The 22,255-nt window shown below is 40.7% G+C and overlaps 1 protein-coding gene across 3 annotated transcripts in view; it reads right to left on the bottom strand.

Moving 5' to 3' along the window:
• Nucleotides 1-281: 281 nt before the first annotated feature.
• Nucleotides 282-22,255, bottom strand: part of PHC3 (polyhomeotic homolog 3) — a 57,203-nt gene continuing 35,229 nt past the window's right edge. For 2 of the 3 annotated variants that reach the window (XM_063306454.1, XM_063306455.1), the window contains exons 8-15: nucleotides 21,168-22,030; nucleotides 15,583-15,733; nucleotides 13,177-13,430; nucleotides 11,205-11,364; nucleotides 8,963-9,077; nucleotides 7,550-7,700; nucleotides 7,223-7,454; nucleotides 282-1,299 (exon numbers count right to left, since the gene is read on the bottom strand). In XM_063306454.1, the coding sequence (XP_063162524.1) occupies nucleotides 1,145-1,299; nucleotides 7,223-7,454; nucleotides 7,550-7,700; nucleotides 8,963-9,077; nucleotides 11,205-11,364; nucleotides 13,177-13,430; nucleotides 15,583-15,733; nucleotides 21,168-22,030 (2,081 nt within the window). In that variant the 3' untranslated portion in view covers nucleotides 282-1,144. Of the gene's footprint in view, nucleotides 1,300-7,222; nucleotides 7,455-7,549; nucleotides 7,701-8,962; nucleotides 9,078-11,204; nucleotides 11,365-13,176; nucleotides 13,431-15,582; nucleotides 15,734-21,167; nucleotides 22,031-22,255 lie in introns of those variants that run through there. The other variant, XM_063306457.1, reaches the window with a different exon arrangement.

Here is a 22,255-nt window from a genome sequence, read left to right as displayed (position 1 = left end):
AGCTATTCAGTAAATCAGAGCAGCACACTAGCATATGGATGAAAGTGGGACTCTACTCTAGGGAGTGGACAGATGTGTGTTAACTCCTTTGGTCTACATTAACCAGCAGCAAGGGGGAAAAAAGACAATAACATAATGCCCTCTTCAGTACATAGCACCATACAAGGGGATAATGTATGTGCTTTTATTATCTAGAACAGGATTTCTCAACCTTGGCAACTTTAAGACGTGGGGACTTCGACTCCCAGAATTCCCCAGCCAGCATGCTGGCTGGGGAATTCTGGGAGCTGAAGTCCCCACGTCTTAAAGTTGCCAAGGTTGAGAAACAGTGACCTAGAAAGTGTGCCATGCAGCTTTACTAGTGCATCAGGCTCAGTCTGGAGCTCCACTCATTCATCCCTCCCCGTTGCCCAATTTAAGGAACAAAAAAAATCTAGACACTGGTGGGGGTTCTGCTTAAACTGGCAAGGAGGCCACATGTGATCCATAAGATCAATATTTCTAATGGTGGAAGGTTTGCAGAATTCCCAGAATATCTCACGTGTTTACAGAAAAGCTTCCGCACTTAAAGGAAATGGAATAATGGTGGGTGAGCTGTAGGATTGAGAAAGAAGAGAAGGTGAACTACAGCTTCTCTTCAAACCTTATGCTCAAGATTAACTGAAACCCAATGAGCACAATTAAATGCATAGCATTTTACCATAGTCAATGCTTCCACAGACTCTGTGGACTCTTCTGTTAATCTGTATTTGTAAAAGCTTTCTATAAAGGAAAAAGTGTATAGAAACACAATGTAAAACTGGAATCAAGGTTATATATTCAAAAAAAGCTTAATTCTTGTATGGTAAATAATTGCCTTCTTGGAATAAGCATCACCCACAACGTATTACATACACTTCCTAGAGCTTCCCACTGACACTACCTCACTCTGGTTTTCACTAAATCATTTTAAACCAGCACAGCTTATAGCTTCCTGAATAGCTGGAAAGTCTGGAAGATCATATTAAAAATGCTCCCCCAATAGTTTTCATGTGGAAAAAAGTGCTTAGCAAAGCAAAGCAGTAATAATTGCATCGAACACTGAGATGTTGGCTTATTACTTTACAAGTCTATTTAAATCTGTGGTTTAAGCCTTGGTTTTCCACTACAATTCCTTCAAAGAGTTGATCCGCGCACAGATTTTTAGCGCAGGTCCTAGCTTAATATTCATTGCACTCATGAGATGATCCTCTTTTAATAAGAGAAGAGCCTGCCCATCGATCTCTTGGGCTCGAAATTCATCCGCAATATCTTGACAACCTGCAACAAATAACAAACATTACCAAAAAAGGAAGTAATGGCTGTCTTGAAATCAGGGATTTTCAAGCCTGGCTCAGAAATTTTCGGTATATAAATAGGATCATATTTATCAGAATCTAGTCTGAATTTCAGTTTAGGTTTGCATTTCTGTTTATAGAACAGATTGAATTTCATTCTCAGGGATCTCTGTCCTTTAATGAACTACACTTCAGTTTCTACCAGTGTAGAACAAACATCTATTTTGATGCTCCCCAGATTTGTTAGGACTGCAATTCCCAGAATGCCCAGTAAGTTGCAGCTGCAACACATATGTGGGATGCCAGGACTGGGAAAGGCTATTATAGAATCATCAAAGTGTTGCTTTAGATATAGTGATGATGCATATGGAAAAGGAGCACCAGTTGTAAAATGCATTCTGTTGCGTATCTATCAGCCCTGCAATGGTGATATTCTATTTTAGGTAGCACAGATGTTCTGGTCACAACTTTTATCAACATATTTATCCAACGCATGAGGAGGAGGCTGAACTGCTCTAGACACCATGTTACAGGTGTGAACTTCCTTTTTCTTCTGACATCTGGGTAGGCAGTCTGAATGTCTGCAGGATGAAACTCCTTTATGTACAATTACACATTTGAGGAGTTCTGCGTAATCAGAAACCTGGCAAACCCGCTGGATGCTGTGATGCTCAGACACCATAAGGCAGGGTTACCTGGTGCATATGAAGTCAGGGAGCTGGCTACTTTTCAATTTTACTTCACCCTTTAGGTCAGTGTTTCTCAACCTCGGCAATGTTAAGCGATGTGGACTTCAACTCCCAGAATTCCCTAGCCAGCCATGCTGGCTGGGGAATTCTGGGAGTTTAAATCCACATCACTTAATGTTGCCAAGGTTGAGAAACACTGCTTTAGGTATTAGCTGACTATGTATTCAAAATGTTGAATAAGGCTTGAGTTACAAAAGAATTGTAAGAGTAAGAAACTCGTTTTTCCTGTTCCTGTCACAAAAATGACAAGCCCAAGGCTCTCCTAGAGATCTGCTTAATCTTATGTTCTGCTGAACAGATCCTGCAGAGGACAGGAATTATATTAGGCCATAATCTCTTACTCAAATGGTATGACTGGGCTGTCCTCTGCTTTGAAGTAACAGCGGTTTTAGTGCGGTTATTCAGGCATCCAGGGAATGTACCTGCATAATTGGGTTACCTGGGGCTGCTCAAGGTGGGAGAGATCCTGGATCTGTGGATAAGATCCTGAGAGACACTGCAGCAGTACCATTTTGCAACATCCAATATGAACAAGAGATATTTGGAATGTTTAAAATGGAAACTTAGGTAGAGACAGACAGGGAAACGTTGATACATGTTTGTTTATATTATAACATTTTATCTCCCACTGATATGCAGTTATATAACATTCAGTACAGCAATGGAAATGCTAAGGTATGTAGATGCAAAAGAAAAAAAGTTATAACTAAATTTATAATAATAAAAAGAATGGCATAAATAGGCATCTAGGAGCAACAATGTACCATTCATCACATATTTCTTGCTGTCTATTAAGCTCCCCCTTCAGCAAAGGATCGTTACCTTGTTGTGGTGCTGAAGCTTGAGCACCTCAATGATGCCATGAGCTAAACTGTGAAGGGCTACCCAAGACGGGAAGGTCATGACAGAGAGGTCAGACTAAATGCGATCCCTGGGGAAGGTAATGGCAACCCACCCCAGTATTCTTGCCATGAAAACTAAATGGATCAGTACAACCAGAGATATGTCGGTATACCATCGGAAGATGAGACCCCCAGGTCGGAAGATGGTCAAAATGCTACTGGGGAGGAACAGAGGACGAGTTCAACTAGCCCCAGACGTGATGACGCAGCTAGCTCAAAGCCAAAAGGACGGCTAGCGGCCGACGGTGCTGGTGGTGAACGGCGAATCCGATGTTCTAAGGATCAACACACCATTGGAACCTGGAATGTAAGATCTATGAGCCAGGGCAAATTGGATGTGGTTATTGGTGAGATGTCAAGATTAAAGATAGACATTTTGGGCGTCAGTGAACTGAAATGGACTGGAATGGGCCACTTCACATCAGATGACCACCAGATCTACTACTGTGGACAAGAGGACCACAGAAGAAATGGAGTAGCCTTCATAATTAATAGTAAAGTGGCTAAAGCAGTGCTTGGATACAATCCAAAAAACGATAGAATGATCTCAATTCGAATTCAGGGCAAGCCATCTAACATCACAGTGATCCAAATATACGCCCCAACCACAGATGCTGAAGAAGCTGAGGTAGAGCAGTTCTATGAGGATCTGCAGCACCTACTGGACAACACGCCTAAAAGAGATGTTATTTTCATCACAGGAGACTGGAATGCTAAGGTGGGCAGTCAAATGACACCTGGAATTACAGGTAAGCATGGCCTGGGAGAACAAAATGAAGCAGGACATAGGCTGATAGAATGTTGCCAAGACAACTCACTCTACATAACAAACACTCTCTTCCAACAACCTAAGAGACGGCTTTATACATGGACTTGACCAGATGGACAACACCGAAATCAGATTGACTACATCCTTTGCAGCCAAAGGTGGCGGACATCTGTACAGTCGGTAAAAACAAGGCCTGGAGCTGACTGTAGTTCCGATCACGAACTTCTTCTTGCACAATTTAGGATCAGACTAAAGAGATTAGGGAAGACCCACAGATCAGCTAGATATGAGCTCACTAATATTCCTAAGGAATATGCAGTGGAGGTGAAGAATAGATTTAAGGGACTGGACTTAGTAGATAGGGTCCCGGAAGAACTATGGACAGAAGTTCGGAACATTGCTCAGGAGGTGGCAACAAAATATATCCCAAAGAAAGAGAAAACCAAGAAGGCAAAATGGCTGTCTGCTGAGACACTAGAAGTAGCCCAAGAAAGAAGGGAACCAAAAGGATATAGGAAGGATAACAATATCGGGGATAGCTTTGACGGTGTGGTCAGTGAGCTAGAGCCAGACATAACTGAAGAGTGAGGTTGAATGGGCCTTAAGAAGCATTGCTAATAACAAGGCAGCAGGAGAAGACAGCATCCCAGCTGAACTGTTCAAAATCTTGCAAGATGATGCTGTCAAGGTAATGCATGCTATATGCCAGCAAATTTGGAAAACACAAGAATGGCCATCAGACTGGAAAAAATCAACTTATATCCCCATACCAAAAAAGGGAAACACTAAAGAATGTTCAAACTATCGAACAGTGGCACTCATTTCACATGCCAGTAAGGCAATGCTCAAGATCCTGCAAGGTAGACTTCAGCAATTCATGGAGTGAGAATTGCCAGGTGTACAAGCTGGGTTTAGAAAAGGCAGAGGAACTAGGGACCAAATTGCCAATATCCCATGGATAATGGAAAAAGCCAGGGAGTTTCAGAAAAACATCTATTTCTGTTTTATTGACTATTCTAAAGCCTTTGACTGTGTGGACCATAACAAATTGTGGCAAGTTCTTAGTGGTATGGGGATACCAAGTCATCTTGTATGCCTCCTGAAGAATCTGTATAACGACCAAGTAGCAACAGTAAGAACAGACCACGGAACAACGGACTGGTTTAAGATTGGGAAAGGAGTATGGCAGGGCTGTACACTCTCACCCTAGCTATTCAACTTGTACGCTGAACACATCATGTGACATGCTGGCCTTGAGGAATCCAAGGCTGGAGTTAAAGTCGCTGGAAGAAACATTAACCAACTCAGATATGCAGATGATACCACTTTGATGGCTGAAAGCAAAGAAGAACTGAGGAGCCTTATGATGAAGGTGAAAGAAGAAAGGGCAAAAGCTGGCTTGCAGCTAAACCTCAAAAAAATCAAGATTATGGCAACCAGCTTGATTGATAACTGGCAAATAGAGGGAGAAAATGTAGAAGCAGTGAAAGACTTTGTATTTCTAGGTGCGAAGATTAGTGCAGATGCTGACTGCAGTCAGGAAATCAGAAGACGCTTAATCCTTGGGAGAAGAGCAATGACAAATCTCAATAAAATAGTTAAGAGCAGAGACATCATGCTGACAACAAAGGTCCGCATAGTTAAAGCAATGGTGTTCCCCGTAGTAATGTATGGCTGCGAGAGCTGGACCATAAGGAAGGCTGAGAGAAGGAAGATCGATGGTTTTGAACTGTGGTGTTGGAGGAAAATTCTGAGAGTGCCTTGGACTGCAAGAAGACCAAACCAGTCCATCCTCCAGGAAATAAAGCCAGACTGCTCACTTGAGGGAATGATATTAAAGGCCAAACTGAAATACTTTGGCCACATAATGAGAAGACAGGACACCCTGGAGAAGATGCTGATGCTAGGGAGAGTGGAGGGCAATAGGAAGAGAGCCCGACCAAGGGCAAGCTGGATGGATGATGTTCTAGAGGTGATGGACTCATCCCTGGGGGAGCTGGGGGTGTTGACGACTGACAGGAAGCTCTGGCGTGGGCTGGTCGATGAAGTCATGAAGAGTCGGAAGCGACTAAACGAATAAACAACAACATTAAGCTCCCCAGGTCTACCTAATTTATTTTTCATTTAAAAAATAGAACCTTGTCTGTTGCAAAAGAAAAGCACCAACCTCAAGAACAACCTATATTAACTTATGACCCCATGGGGTGTCACATGGACCACAGAGGCATTCTGATAAAATAAAATGGTGTGGGGGTACATCCCAGTGTTTTTGATTGCCTCGTGGCAGATGAGTTGTGACAGACTGGAGAAGGTAAAGACAATCTGGCATCCTGTCATGTCACCTGTCACACATACAAATTGTTCGTGTGGATGACTGCCAGAATCTGAGAAAAGAACCAGAAAAAGAGTTTTCACACACTGATAAGGTATCATGGAAGAAGGATAACTGAGAACAAACTAAGAAGCTGCCAGGAAGTTAGTTGTACAGAAGGTGAAGAAGGAAAGAAAAAAGGAAGATGGCTATCAAGGAAAGTTGGAATTACGGAGTCTCTGGCTGCTGAAGAAATGTTCAAGGTGACTCAAAATTACTGAAGAGGACTTGGGAAAATTATGCAGTGTGGGACCTGTTTACCTAGTACATATATCCAGATGGAGAAGAGATACAGAAATACAGTCACATAGACATAAGATAGAAGATACAAGTTTTGCTAACTGTGATAGAAGGCCAGCTAAGTTTTACCTGAAGCCCTTAACTCTTTGTGGAATTCAACAGTAGCTCCATTGTAGGATAGGCACACCGTAATTTTTGCAGAGGTATTACTATTGCCAGCAGGGAGATAGTTAACTTTGGAATGGTAGAACAATTATGCTACGAAGAAAGTGGCTCCATTCCATTCTTTTTCAAAGGCAGATACCAGAGTGAGGTTGGAGATTTATGTAATAAAGCCATGCTGGGGGATCTGTTACTTTTATTTCCATTAGATTTATGAGAGGTAGGTAACACAGAAAGAATCTGTTGAAGATGGCATTCTGACAATGAAATATTCAGGCCAAGGAAGCATCTCTTTACCTACATAGATGTCATTTTGGTACCAGATAAAACTTTTTTCATTTCCCCAGGGATTCAAATATGATTGCTCTACCTGTGCAAATTACTTTATTTTTATTTTATTTAGCTGACTGATGATACAGTGCTCTTTTAAACTGTGATGTAATGTTTGATTTGACTTGGGGAGGCATAATTTTTTTATAAGCCACCATGGGAATTTGCTGAAGAGCTAGGCTCTAATCCTTAAAATAGGAAAAGACAAGCAAATCTTCTCAAAGCATTCTGAAAGTAAATTCTAGATATATAACATGAAATAGGTTGAACAATCAACATTTTCCCAGCGTTTCTGCAAAAGAGTATGAACCTCATATATTCCCTTCCCAGCAAACCTGTTCTCTAACATTCTTAGCAAATTCATACAGATTCCAGCTGCATACCAGGCAAAGAATGGATGAAGGCCCAAACATCTTCAACGGTCCATACTGATGGAACAGACTGCAAGGCTGGCAACAAATCCATGTTGTCTGCTGTTTTCCGAATTCTCAGTTCCCTAAGCTCACGCTCCCTTTCTCTCTCACTTTGCCTTCGCAGGCGAGTGGTCATGGCAACTGGCACGTTGTCTTCCTGAGAGGCCAAGTCTTCTTCTGCAGATGGATAAGTAATTGGTAGCTGGAAAATGCAGTACAGACAAACCACAGTATAACCATTTTCCTTTATGACTCTTACAAAAGGACACCATGGAGTTCACTTAGCATTCTACAGACCTGTCTAAGGAAGTGTTCTCTTGGACCTCCATCAGTGCCACTTGGCCGCCGCCCTCGTCGCCCAAGGCTTTGACTATCTGGACTACGGCTCCAACGGCTGCTCTTGTCCGATGCATATAATCCAAATTTCTTACTGCAACTCACATTATACCTAAATGTAAATGATTAAAGATATGCCATTATTATTACATACACTAATGCTTCTAGAAAGTAAACTATCAAAATTTGGTTAGAACTGATGGGTTAGTGCCTTTAGTTCCATCATAAAAAGATGTTAAGATACAGTGACAACTCAAAGTTCAAAAGAATCATACTTGTTTCAATACTCTGGACGAAATACAGTACATACAACTATGCATACTTTGAAAGTAATTTACTCATTACCTGTTACGGCTTTAACTGATGTAGTCAATTAATTACATAATATATTTACAAACAAGGAAAACAATTTTTAAGGAATTGATTTGAAACTTCTATATTAAATCCCATGCATGTATGTATTTTTTAATATGTATAGCTTGCCTGTCCCCCAAAGGTTCACTGTGGCTAATACAGTGGTCATTATTTTGTTCCTACAATACCAACCCATGAGATAGGTTGGGATGAGGGACAGTGATTGGCTCACAGACTTGGCTGAGGACAGACTAGAAGCTGGGTGTCTCCATTCCTCATCTGACACTCTGTACTAGGTAGAGATTTATTGTTTTTGATTGATTGTATGCTCTTACGACACTTTTTTTCAATTATTAAGTCTAAAAATGTACCAGCTTGTTAATACTACTATAGTTTAAAATAAGGTTTGGTTGACCCCCCCATCCCCCCATATCCCTTAGTTTAAACAACCTTTTTACTTCTTTTGTTCTAATTGCTTTTGATTTACAAAGAATCATTTTTCCAATGTATTGATCTTGAAAATACTATTTTTCTCTTTCTTGCAACGATGTTGTCTATTGTGTTAAAAGCTTTTGATTAAATCCAATTGACCAAACAGCTTAAAAATCTGAAGAGAGAGAATTGAAATTGAGAAGCAAAAATCCATTTGCATTGGCAAAACTCTCCAAATTCACCTTAGTGAAACTTTGGGGTGGGGGAGAGAGAGAGAGAGAGACTATTTTGTATAATGTTCAACTTTTTCTTTGAGTTTGTACTCCTTTGATTCAAGCACAGGTATTAGTCTGTTCCAATACATAAATAATATTTCTGATCCCCAAGGTTGTCTTTAAAAAAAATTATACCCAACCCTTTAATACAATATCCTTATGAATAGAACCAGCAAAGCCTTGACTCAGGATCATCAACAGTGACCTCCTATGTTTGGAACCCATCTGACTGTTTAGTACATAAGAATTTGATTCCAAATCCTGTGCTATATTCAGGGTTTTTACAATCTTTAATATAACTAATGCAGAATACCTCTTAGCACAGGACATGGTGCAGAATCGTTTCGACCTCAGGAACTTGTTTGCGTACCCCATTTTCCCACAAAACTCACACTTAAGGAGATCTGTTTCCATCTCATCTAGCCCCTCTAAAGGAAACAGCAGAATAAATGCAGTTAGTTTGAACCATTTCATTACAACAAAAATATCTGAAGATCTCAAGTCTTGGGGAATTATATGCCAAAATGATCTGGTATTTGGCAGCTGGAACTGGAAAGCTGTTGGTGAAGAGGAACACCTTTCCTCATGTTAGTACCTTCATTGATTTAAGAACAAGGTTTTTTTTAATAAGGAAAAAAAATTGAAAGTAAATCAAGAACACAGCATTAGTTCTGTCAGATAAAGATTAAAAACAAAAAATCTATCCACCGTGGACTGCCTCATCCCAGGAACCTTGGCATACTTGTGCATGTGAAATGGAAATGTAATCCAAAGACCATCCACATGCTTTACCACTGAAGTATTTTACACTGTCTAGGTAAAGGTAAAGGTTTCCCTTGACGTAAAGTCCAGTCAAATCCGACTCTAGGGGGCGGTGCTCATCTCCGTTTCTAAGCCTTGGAGCCGGCATTGTCATAGACACTTCCGGGTCATGTGGCCAGCATGACGACTCGGAACGCCGTTACCTTCCTGCCGAAGCGGTACCTATTGATCTACTCACATTTGCATGTTTTCGAACTGCTAGGTGAGCAGGAGCTGGGACGAGCAACGGGAGCTCACCCCGCCGCGCGGTTTCGAACCGCCGACCTTCCGATCGACAGCTCAGCGGTTTAACCCACAGCGCCACCGCGTCCCTAGACACTGTCTAGTGTCTAGGATATAGAAACAGGCACACTATTTTATTCCATCCATTTTAGCTTGAAAATGTGCATCTTTTGACCATTTTAAACACATACTTCAGCAAATAAAACAGGGTTCCTATATACACATATTTCCAAATTTCAGCACTCAAAACTACAATCCTATGTTCACTTCCCAAGAGTAAGTCTTATCAAAATTAAAAATAAAATCAATAGCAACATAGTACTCCAAATTAGTAAATCTAGGACTAATGAAAGAGACATGACATTTTCCAAGTAAGTTCACATAATGAAGTTCATATATTTGGATTAAAAGCAAAAAAACAAAATTTTAGTATCAGTTTCCATCACTTCTCAGTCATATGTTGATCAGACCTCTGACTTTTACAGAATGAGGAAAAAAAAGCCTGTAATATGTATTAACTACATGGTAGGGCCAAATTTAACCATATTATATCCCAGATGCAAGTTTAAAATGAAAGGTAGTTCAAAGTATTTAACTCACTGAATCATGCCCTGAAAGATACCCAATTTAGAGAGGCCCAGAATGAATATGCTACTGGCCTCTGGTATGTTCATAATAATGTAACTTTTAAGCTATAAACATTCAGGTTTTTCCCCCTTATTCTGTGCAGTGCAAGTTGGCAGCCACTTTATTTGAACATTCTTTTAATATTCAATAAACCTTGGATGAGCTGAAGCCTTTGATCACCAGACCACCACCAGCAGGAATTTAAGATGGATTCAAGTGATCCATTCATGCAGCCAATGAAACTTTTATCCCCATTTAGTTACAACAGTGCTGCTGATGCAGATGGGGGTATACATCTTCCAGAGCCTGTAAGTTCATCTAACATAAAAACCCAAAGACAGAGTTAGGATGTTCCCTTGCAGTTTCAGCATCTACACCTAACAGATGGTTTTGATTTGTAACTTCTTTGCAACAAACTCTCTCAAGAATTTGGTATCTCAAATGACAACCTTCTATTTTATTTATTTTATTTTCTATCTCGCCTTTATTATTTTTATAAATGACTCAAGGTGGCAAACTTACCTAGCACCCCCTCCTCCTCCTGTTCTCCCCACAACAACAACCCTGTGAGGCGAGTTGGGCTGAGAGAGAGAGGGACTGGCCCACGGTCACCCAGCCGGCTTTCATGCCTAAGGAGGGACTAGAACTCTCATACCATGCCTGATTGGCTCTTGGGCTGAGAGAGAGGGACTGGCCCAAGGTCACTTAGCCAGCTTTCACGCCTAAGGTGGGACTAGAACTCTCAATCTCCTGATTTCTAGCCCAGCACCTTAACCACTAGATCAAACGGGCTGCTAGGTGGGAAGGCAAGTCGGGCTGATGTTTAAAGCTCCTGGGAAAGTAGAGAAATAACTATTCATACGGATTAAAAGAAATACAAATACCTTCAGTAATTATGTCCTCCAGCTCAGTGTCCGAGGAGTTGTCTGCATGTTTTGCATTGTTCTGAAGCTCTGGTTCAACACACATAACATTCACAACTTGCCCCTCCAACAAGAGTCTCTTTTTTGCAGGCTGCTCAACCAGAAGAGATGAACAACTTACCTGTTAAGAGAGAAAGATGAAATCATTAAGCAATGAAAACAGTATGTTTTATCAAGCAGGTGTCTTTGTGGATTTCAAGGCTTTGCTAGTCTTATAGTCTGTTTACTGTTTACTGCTACAAGGACATACAGAGCCACAGATTAGATGCTTCCATCAATTTCAAAGAAGGCACTAGCGTAGCCATTTGGTGTCCAGAGGCTGTGGATGAACCAACATATGGAAGAAAATATGAAATGAGAGATGGAGATATGAAGAGGGAAAAGGGATTTTTAATTTGAAATAATCTTTGCTTTTTGAAACTTCCATTTGTGGCTTTGAAATGAGATGTCACTGAAAAACAAAAATGTTACCTCCTCAACACATTCGGAGCTACTGTCCTGCTCCTTTCAAAGAAGTGGTTTATTTTCTGCTGTCTCTTGCCAGCCCTGACATGCACTGAGAATGATAACTTTTCTGTTATGAAAGAAGTCATAACAAACATTTGGATGAAGGGCCATAAGCGGAAAGCACACATACAGTACATATACACACGGGCATGTCTGCATATAGGTATTTTCCATTTGCCTTTGGATACACAGCTCTTATGCCCAATTTTGTAGACTGCACTGAATGCTTACAGTACATAAGCAAAAAGTTGAGGTATAAATTTATTAATACATAAAGGAATATGAATAATTGTCTTTATGAAACAGAAAAGGACTGAGCCTTAGTTGTATTTGAAAGCTATCTTCAGCAAAATGACAGAAGTGCCCATGCTGCCTGCCCAGTGGAAAATGTCACCATACATCTACCCTGGTGGCTTATCTTCTTTGAGAAACAACCTACACCTGGGGAGGAACTGATTTTCACTCACAAGACAATGGAAAAGACAAAGAAAAATCAACATGACAAACCACACTTGAACATTCCTCAGCTATGGATCCAATCTCTCTTGAACCCCTGCCCCCAGCATTAAAAAGTCTCAAAACAAAAAGTATTAAAAAGTCTCAAAACAAAAATAACTAAAAACAAATCAGTTTTAAAATATAATTTAAAATGTAACTTAAAAACAATAAGACATTATGTAAGACGCAGATCTTATTTTCTTTTCTAAATCGCCAATCCAAAATTATTGATGAACCAACCCAAGACATTTATTTTCAGTTATGCATTTTTCCTCACAGAATCAACACGCTCTGGTTCACACAGACTTATGGGGAATAAATACAGTAATTGCCAAGAATTTGGGGGGGTGAAATCCATCAGAATGCTGTTCATGTTGGGGGAAGGGGATCTAGACATTTTGCTTTTATGGTTATTCTGAAGGAAGAGTTCATGCACTCAGCATGAGCCAAAGGAATAAGGAGTCTTCTCTTTAAACTTGTGTTTTATGACCTCACATATTTTCTTCTTTCATGGGGCGCCCAAACAATCATGTATTAAGTCTTATGTTACAGAATTTGGTGGGTAGGAACACTAACCTTTCAGACAGAGATTGTAGGAAGAGTCTATGGTGGCAAAATTCAGAAGGAAACTAGTAGCACCTTTTCCAACTAACAAATTTTATTAAAAGGCATTCACTTTTGTGAGCTGTCTGATTCTTTCCAGCAGAGGTAATTCTGACCCCAGCAACTAAGGTTTGGAACAATGTTGGATAGGAAACTCTACTGATTTCATCAAGACCTGACAACAATTACTAACAAGACAATTCTGTGTAAAATTATTCAGAATAATAAAAATTAGATAAGCAAACGCCCCAAATAACCACAATAAGTTGCCTTTTAAAAGAAAAATATCACACATACAAGGCGCAACAATGCATTTTACACTTACAGGAAATGGTTCTAAACCCTCTTGGATCACAAAGCCCTCAATAACATGAGTCAGGATTTGTGGTTTAACGATAGCCTGTGGAAGTTTGTTTTCAATACTAGGGTTTCTATTGGACATTGATGCACTGTTAGTTCTTGTTGCAACTGCTGGAAGCAAAAGAGGTGGCTGTGGAATAGAGGCATGTGAAGGGTCTGATGGTGATTTAATTACAGATGCGCTGACTGATGAGGCCATTGAAGGATGTCCCTCTTGTTCTGGAAAAAAAGTAATGTGTGTTTTTTAAATAAGTATCTTCATAATAATAGAAAGCATCACTTTTATTCATAGCTTGGCCACTACAGAAGTCTCTTCCAATATTTATTTTATCAACTGACAGATAATTTTGGAAAATGAAGTAGATCCGGGGGCCACATCAAAGCTTCAGGGAATGTATAGTGTCCTCTTAATTTATTCTGGAGCAGGCAGCCTATGGTTCTCTTGGGACTTTGCTGCCCTCATGAGGTTGTCCATATCTCCCCTGCTTCCTCTTAACTTACCTGTTCCAGCAAATTTACTTAGCCACTTGCAGCCACTGCTAGATTTCTAGAAGGTTCTACTTCCGCAAGACCCAATAACTATCAAATTAGGCTTCTTTGACTTGCAGGTCCTGATGAATGTAAAGTATTCTCTGTACAGATTCTAGAGTATCCAAGGTTCTTGACTAAAAGGACTCTATGGCTGTTCGCCTTTGCAGAAGAGGACTTTGACAAATCAGAATCACCAGTTCAAGACTGACAAGGTAGGGAGGGAGAACCAATGGAGGAGGAGCAGGATGGCTTTATCCCCTCCTCCCTAATAATCTCAAGGCTTCCTGTATGCAAACATCGTGAATGTATTCTGAATAATGCCCAGCCTACCAACAAAGCCTTGTGTACAGCCCGTGTGGCCACAAGAGTTTCCCATCACCACTGAGTTACCCCAATGTTCTACCTCTGAAAACCTGGATGCTTTTAAGAAAATGCACAAGGAGTAATTCCAGTTGTGCACTCCTATCTTCTGCTCTTCTGAGGTTTACAGACAGCTTAAGTGAAACAGCTTTGGGCTCAAGTATCCTCTGTTAACCTGCACTGCTCTTAGCTATCTTTTTCCTGTAACTTAATTATTCCATGTCTTGAATTCTGAAACAATAGATAACAGGTCTTGACCTTCTTTCCTGTGGCTTCTCTTCAGGTATATAAAGAGAGCTATCCTATCCCCTCTTAGCATTCTCTTCTCAAAGCTGAACGTTCCCAGTCCCTTCACCCTCTCTTCATAGGACTTCATTTCTAATCCTCTGATTAGCCTCACTGCCTTTCTCTGGTACTGTTCCAATTTGTCTGAATCTTGCTTCAGTTTTGATGCTGGGGAATTGCCTGTGCAAATAAGTGCAGTAATGAAAGATTACTTAACCAACCAAATGAATCAGTGGGCTAAAATGGTGTTGAAATGCAACGTTCACTGTGGGAATTTAGCATGCAAGGAGGAACAATTATAGCCATGATATATTCTAAGTTGATTGCAGATATCTGGCTTGCAGAAGGTCAGGGTTTTGTAGCTCTAGAGAGTTTTGGAGTTTCAGATAGATGATGAATATTCCTAATGGTTCCCTTTGACCAGGTAGGAATAAAAATACTACCTTAGGCAATATACTGAGTCCCATGTTTTCTCTAACTCCTACAGTTCAGCAAAACTCAGTCATCCAACCATCAGTTTGTCAGCACCTGACCATTCGAGCATTCACATTCTCGATTCCTCAGAGAAGGAAATGATGGTAGATGCTCTGATAAGGGGTTCTGCAAAACCTTTGATCAGGGAGATCTGACAAGTAACTGAGGGCTTTATGTTGCCTTTCCTGTCAAGCTTGTCTCTTACTATTTTCCTCACTTGATTGCACAGATGTTGGAATTCCTTGCCAGCTGTGTGGCCCCCATATGCTTGTTTACAATAACACAATTAGCTCTCTCCTTTGCCTCTAGTATTTTTGAACTGCAAAAATAGAAGTGCAAAAAAGAGAAGGCTTCAGACATATGCTTATTTTAAGCCATAAGCCTGAGGTGTCCATTATAAAGTCAAGACAGTTCAGCTGATGCCATTTCCCCTCTTCCTTCTGCCTTGCTTCATGCTTTTAAGACAAGGAACCCAATGTATGGAGCCCTACACTCTTGCTATGCAACGTGGCTTCTATCTAAAAGGCAACAAGCATGACTTTCAAAATGCTTTCAGCAATTTGCTAAAGCCAAGAAAGAATTCAGTAGTTCAGGACTATGTGTTGGAGTTGTTCCCTTGATCTTACTGCACAGTCTTTAGCCTTAAAGACGACCCAATGAAATAAGAAATCAGAACCAGAAACTGGGCTCAGTAACAATCCCACAGTGTGTTCTTTTTCACCTGGAAAAGGCTCCTCGTAAGTAAGTTCTTCTCTGTTTCTCAAGGTTATAGCTGGTGGTGACAGCGTTGGTGGGGTGGGAGTCCTAGCCATACGAACACCATCTGAGTCCTCAGGCATCTCATCTTCACATATATCTTCTTCTTGATAAAGCTGCATTGAACAAACAGACATACTTTAGAAGCAAGTCTTCTGGGTATTTTGTGAATTTTGTTAGCTTTCTAGGAGACAGTTTGAAAAATTATGAAAAGTAAATGCAACTACTGTCAATTTACTATTAAAATGAATTCTCAGAAAAATGGATTTCATCATTTTAAAGGTGGAACCTTAAAAAAACATTACATTTGGCAGGCTGAGTAATCAAATTATTATTTACGAAAAAGGACAAGTAAAAATGATGCAACAGCACAAATATGTATCATTCAGGAAAAAATTAATTTACAAGATGCTTGTGTTTTAAACCTGTCTTGCCTAAACGTGTTTCTTGGGATAAAAAAATTAATCAGAAATTTAACATTACTTTTCAGAGTTGGCTACCTTAAGTGGGATTATCCTGATAAGCTGGTTTTAGAAGAGGAAGAAGTACATGAGACCATTTGGCAAATCTTGGAGCAAGCGCACAATTTTCAAAAAGATGTAGAAGAAAATCTTTATTCTGATCAAAGTACATTTAAAACTTATGTATATTTATGCTTCATCAGCTATAACAAAACCTCCAACTGCTTTGAACACAAACAGTTATGGAAGTACCTAAAAGAATGGGATATTCCAGAACACTTGATTCATTTAATAAATCACAATAACTGTACAACTGTACAACAACTAAGAAGCCAATTTCAGGGTAACCTATGGAGACATAGATTGGAAAAGCTGTGTGGCAAGGCTGTAATCTATTGCCACTTTGATTCAATTTATATACAGAGGCAGTTTTGAGGAACCTTAACTTAGTCAAATTAGAAATTAAAATAAAGTAAGAATTGGCAGCAGAAACATTAACAGTCTAAGATACGCAGACAACATCATTCCACTGGCAGAAAATGAAGAGGATATAAAATAATTTATCCTAAAATTCAAGGCAGAAAGTGAAAAGGCTGGATTGCATCTAAACATCAAATTAAAAATAATGACAACAGCTGGAGATGGTGACATCAAGATAAAATCGTCAATGAAGAAACTGAATTGGTCCAGGATTTTATTTTTCTCAGTTCTAAAAGTGACCAATGAGGAGATGTTGGATCAGAATATCATGAGGGTGCACCACAATGACTAGCATGGAAAAGATCTGGAAAAGTAAGGACATCATCTTAACAATATTTGCAGGGCGCTAAATGCTATTGCTTTTCCAATAATTACCTGCCATTGTGAAAGCTGGATGATAAAAAAAAAGTAGACAGAAGACCATTAGATTCCTTTGGATTATGTCTCTGGAAATGTCTACTACACATACCTTGGACAGCAAAAATAATGAACAAGGACATTTTAGACCTGATCAAACCAGAAATATCACTGGAAGCTAAGATTACCAAGCTAAGGCTGTTTTATTTTGCTCATGTCATGTAGTCAAATTCCTTAGAAAACTCAATTATGCTGCAAATAATTGGAGATGCTACAAAATGAGGCTGGCAAAGAACACACTGGATAGATACCATCAAGCAAGATACTGGTTTAATCCAAGAAACATTAGATGAAGCTGTAAAATACCAGAAAGAGGACTAATCTATAAAGCCTCTGAAAGTCGGATGCAAGTGAACAGATGAAAAGAGAGATTGATAATTCCTCAGAATAGCTAAGAGGAGGATCAAAAACTGTAAATACCAATAAAAGCAAGCTCACTCATACACATTTTGATTTTGTTGTTTATTTGTTTAGTTGCTTCCGACTCTTCGTGACTTCATGGACCAGCCCACACCAGAGCTTCCTGTTGGTCAACACCCCCAGCTCCCCCAGGGACAAGTCCATCACCTCTAGAATATCATCCTTCCACCTTGCCCTTGGTTGGGCTCTCTTCCTTTTGCCCTCCTCTCCCCCTAGCATCAGCATCTTCTCCAGGGTGTCCTGTCTTCTCATTATGTGGCCAAAGTATTTCAGTTTGGCCTTTAATATCATTCCCTCAAGTGAGCAGTCTGGCTTTATTTCCTGGAGGATGGACTGGTTTGGTCTTCTTGCAGTCCAAGGCACTCTCAGAATTTTCCTCCAACACCACAGTTCAAAAGCATCGATCTTCCTTCTCTCAGCCTTCCTTATGGTCCAGCTCTCGTAGCCATATGTTACTACGGGGAACACCATTGCTTTAACTATGCGGACTTTTGTTGTCAGCGTGATGTCTCTGCTCTTAACTATTTTATTGAGATTTGTCATTGCTCTTCTCCCAAGGATTAAGCGTCTTCTGATTTCCTGACTGCAGTCAGCATCTGCAGTAATCTTCGCACCTAGAAATACAAAGTCTTTCACTGCTTCTACATTTTCTCCCTCTATTTGCCAGTTATCAATCAAGCTGGTTGCCATAATCTTGGTTTTTTTTGAGGTTTAGCTGCAAACCAGCTTTTGCACTTTCTTCTTTCACCTTCATCACAAGGCTCCTCAGTTCCTCTTCGCTTTCAGCCATCAAAGTGGTATCATCTGCATATATGAGATTGTTAATGTTTCTTCCAGCAATTTTAACTCCAGCCTTGGATTCCTCAAGCCCAGCATGTCGCATGATGTGTTCAGCGTACAAGTTGAATAGCTAGAGTGAGAGTATACAGCCCTGCCGTACTCCTTTCCCAATCTTAAACCAGTCTGTTGTTCCGTGGTCTGTTCTTACTGTTGCTACTTGGTCGTTATACAGATCCTTCAGGAGGCATACAAGATGACTTGGTATCCCCATACCACTAAGAACTTGCCACAATTTGTTATGGTCCACACAGTCAAAGGCTTTAGAATAGTCAATAAAACAGAAATAGATGTTTTTCTGAAACTCCCTGGCCTTTTCCATTATCCATTGGATATTGGCCTTTTGGTCCCTACTTCCTCTGCCTTTTCTAAACCCAACTTGTACATCTGGCAATTCTTGCTCCATGAACTGCTGAAGTCTACCTTGCAGGATCTTGAGCATTGCCTTGCTGGCATGTGAAATGAGTGCCACTGTTCGATAGTTTGAACATTCTTTAGTGTTTCCCTTTTTTGGTATGGGGATATAAGTTGATTTTTTCCAGTCTGATGGCCATTCTTGTGTTTTCCAAATTTGCTGGCATATAGCATGCATTACCTACTTCTAGTGTCTCAGCAGACAGCCATTTTGCCTTCTTGGTTTTCTCTTTCTTTGGGATGTATTTTGTTGCCGCCTCCTGAACAATGCTGCCAACTTCTGTCCAGAGTTCTTCCGGGACCCTATCTACTAAGTCCAGTCCCTTAAATCGATTCTTCACCTCCACTGCATATTCCTTAGGAATATTAGTGAGCTCATATCTAGCTGATCTGTGGGTCTTCCCTAATCTCTTTAGTCTGATCCTATATTGTGCAAGAAGTTCGTGATCGGAACTACAGTCAGCTCCAGGTCTTGTTTTTACCGACTGTACAGATGTCCGCCACCTTTGGCTGCAAAGGATGTAGTCAATCTGATTTCGGTGTTGTCCATCTGGTCAAGTCCATGTATAAAGCCGTCTCTTAGGTTGTTGGAAGAGAGAGTTTGTTATGCAGAGTGAGTTGTCTTGGCAAAATTCTATCAGCCTATGTCCTGCTTCATTTTGTTCTCCCAGGCCATGCTTACCTGTAATTCCAGGTGTCATTTGACTGCCCACCTTAGCATTCCAGTCTCCTGTGATGAAAATAACATCTCTTTTTGACATGCTGTGCAGTAGGTGCTGCAGATCCTCATAGAACTGCTCTACTTCAGCTTCCTCAGCATCTGTGGTTCGGGCGTATATTTGGATCACTGTGATGTTAGATGGCTTGCCCTGAATTCAAATTGAGATCATTCTATCGTTTTTTGGATTGTATCCAAGCACTGCTTTAGCCACTTTACTATTAATTATGAAGGCTACTCCATTTCTTCTGTGGTCCTCTTGTCCACAGTAGTAGATCTGGTGGTCATCTGATGTGAAGTGGCCCATTCCAGTCCATTTCAGTTCACTGACGCCCAAAATGTCTATCTTTAATCTTGACATCTCACCAATAACCACATCCAATTTGCCCTGGCTCATAGATCTTACATTCCAGGTTCCAATGGTGTGTTGATCCTTAGAACATCGGATTCGCCGTTCACCACCAGCACCGTCGGCCGCTAGCCGTCCTTTTGGCTTTGAGCTAGCTGCGTCATCACGTCTGGGGCTAGTTGAACTCATCCTCTGTTCCTCCCCAGTAGCATTTTGACCATCTTCCGACCTGGGGGTCTCATCTTCCGATGGTATACCGACATATCTCTGGTTGTACTGATCCATTTAGTTTTCAAGGCAAGAATACTGGGGTGGGTTGCCATTACCTTCCCCAGGGATCGCATTTAGTCTGGCCTCTCTGTCATGACCTTCCTGTCTTGGGTGGCCCTTCACGGTTTAGCTCATGGCATCATTGAGGTGCTCAAGCTCCAGTACCACGACAAGGTAACGGTCCTTTGCTGAAGACACATTTTGATAATTGTGTGTTTATATTGAGAACTCAAGTTTTAAAGGTGTATTTGTGGTTTTCAGATACTTGTGTTATTGTCGTCTTCTAGTCTTCTATCACTTAGGGAGCACTGAATCAAGCATGATTTCTGGTGATTGCATGAATAAATGCTCCCCATCTCGACTTTTCTGTGGAAATAATTTTCAGCTCTTCTATCTAGGATAATCCTGTAATCTCTCTACATCCATCTTGACCACTGTTCTGCCCTCACGCTTGCCAAGCACTATTGCTCATGAATTACTTTGCTTTTATTCTGTGGGTTTTAAAACTTTACCTCAGACATTGGTATGTTTCTATTATTCCTGCTTTCTTTTTTTTTTGTGTGAACCATCTACAGAATTCCGGTCACTGGATGGACAGAAATGTAACAGTAAAGAAAAACTATGCATACTGAATTATAAATTCGTGTTTCTGTAACAGAAAATACATAAACGTATAAAACTATACTAAATTTAAAATTGGGATTCATCCCTGATAAAGTCTCTTGACATTTTAGGAAGGAAACCATAAATAGACAAAAGGATTTATTGTATCATCAATTACCTCTCAAACAGGTAAGCGCAAACTAAGTTTTATTAGGGTTTTGCAGAGCATTAGTAAGGGGGTTTTGCAAAGCACGCTGGGGCAGGCAAAGCCTCTCTCCTCATTAAAATAGCTGCTCCCTTCGGAAGGCTCTGCATAGCTAAGACAATCATAATGAGCCTTCTGAAGCACACAGTCATTTTAATGCTCCAAAAGATGGATGTGCTTCTTCTGCACAAAGTGCTTTGCCTAGGTCTGCTTTGTAAAGCTCTGCAGAGTCCCAATTAAAACAGTGCTTACATTGCTTCAAAATTCTGCTTCCTCAGCAGGAACCTAATGCCAATAAGTATTTCAGACAGCTTTCACTTGTCCATCTTTCACATAGTTTTAAAACTAGAAAGGAAGTCATTCACCAGAGGCTTACCACTGGGGTTTCAATGGGTACTGCTTGTTGCACTTGGAGGTTTACTGCAACTGTTTGGGGAGGCGGAAGAGTCTGAAGTGGCAGCTGGACCAAAGCTTCAGCAGCAGGAAGCTCCTCTTCAGAAACTAAGGTATTTTGTACCAAAACCTGATCTTGGGACAAAAGTTCAGGCTGGACTTGCAAAGATGGAACAGGAGGAAGGGGCATCTGCTGAGTGTGGGTTGGCGCTGATGACAGCTGTGGAGAGGCTGCAAGTGGAACTGGCACTGGCTGCAAAGCTGGGTACTGTTGATGAGATGATGGCGAAGTTATCTGTTGGCTGGGGGACAGCATGGAAGGATGATCTGTCGGTCCAACGTGTACAACTGGGGAAGGTGACAACTGGGGAGGAAGGGTAGCGGACTGTGATACTGATTCTGTCGGACTGTCATCAGCCTGCACTGAGTTATGCTCTGACTGGAGTGCTGACGATGTCAGTGGATGTGGCTGTGACTGAAGAAGAGTTTGGGGGTGGATAATTATACTTGGGGACTGGCTGGGTGATGTGGGTGGTGGTGGGGATACTACCACAGATTGCTGTGAGGATGGGGATGGGGTTGGAGAAAGGGGAGGAGGATGGACATGGACAGGAGTGCAGTGCTGGGATGGGGTACTGGTGGGATCTGGAGTCAGAGAATGGCTCTGAAGGGGTGCACAGTGCTGGGATGGAGGGGCTTCCTGGGTGGGAGGCAGCTGGAGTGTGATTGGTTGAACTTGCTGCTGCTGAAAGATTAACTGATGGTGAGAAATCTTTGAAGGTGGTGAGTGAAGAGGAGGCTGCTGATGTTTTAACAGGGAATGAGGTTGCACCGGAGAATATGAGGCTACAGAATAGAAATGGGAAAATTTACAATTAATATTTCCTTAATCCATAAAAATATGCTTATTTGCAGATAAATACCAATACGTCTACCTAGTGTTTGCTGTTTAACACCCATTATATTTAATATGATACTTAAATTTGATAAATCCTTAACAGAAATACATCTGTGAACATGTAGAATGAAACTAAGTTCATATAAATTAATCCCTAAAATGTTTTGATTTGA

This window comes from Candoia aspera, chromosome 6 (genome assembly GCF_035149785.1).
Source record: "Candoia aspera isolate rCanAsp1 chromosome 6, rCanAsp1.hap2, whole genome shotgun sequence".
NCBI lineage: Eukaryota > Metazoa > Chordata > Lepidosauria > Squamata > Boidae > Candoia > Candoia aspera.
The sequence above is the reverse complement of the archived record's forward strand: the minus strand, read 5'-3'. Positions and strand labels throughout refer to the sequence as shown.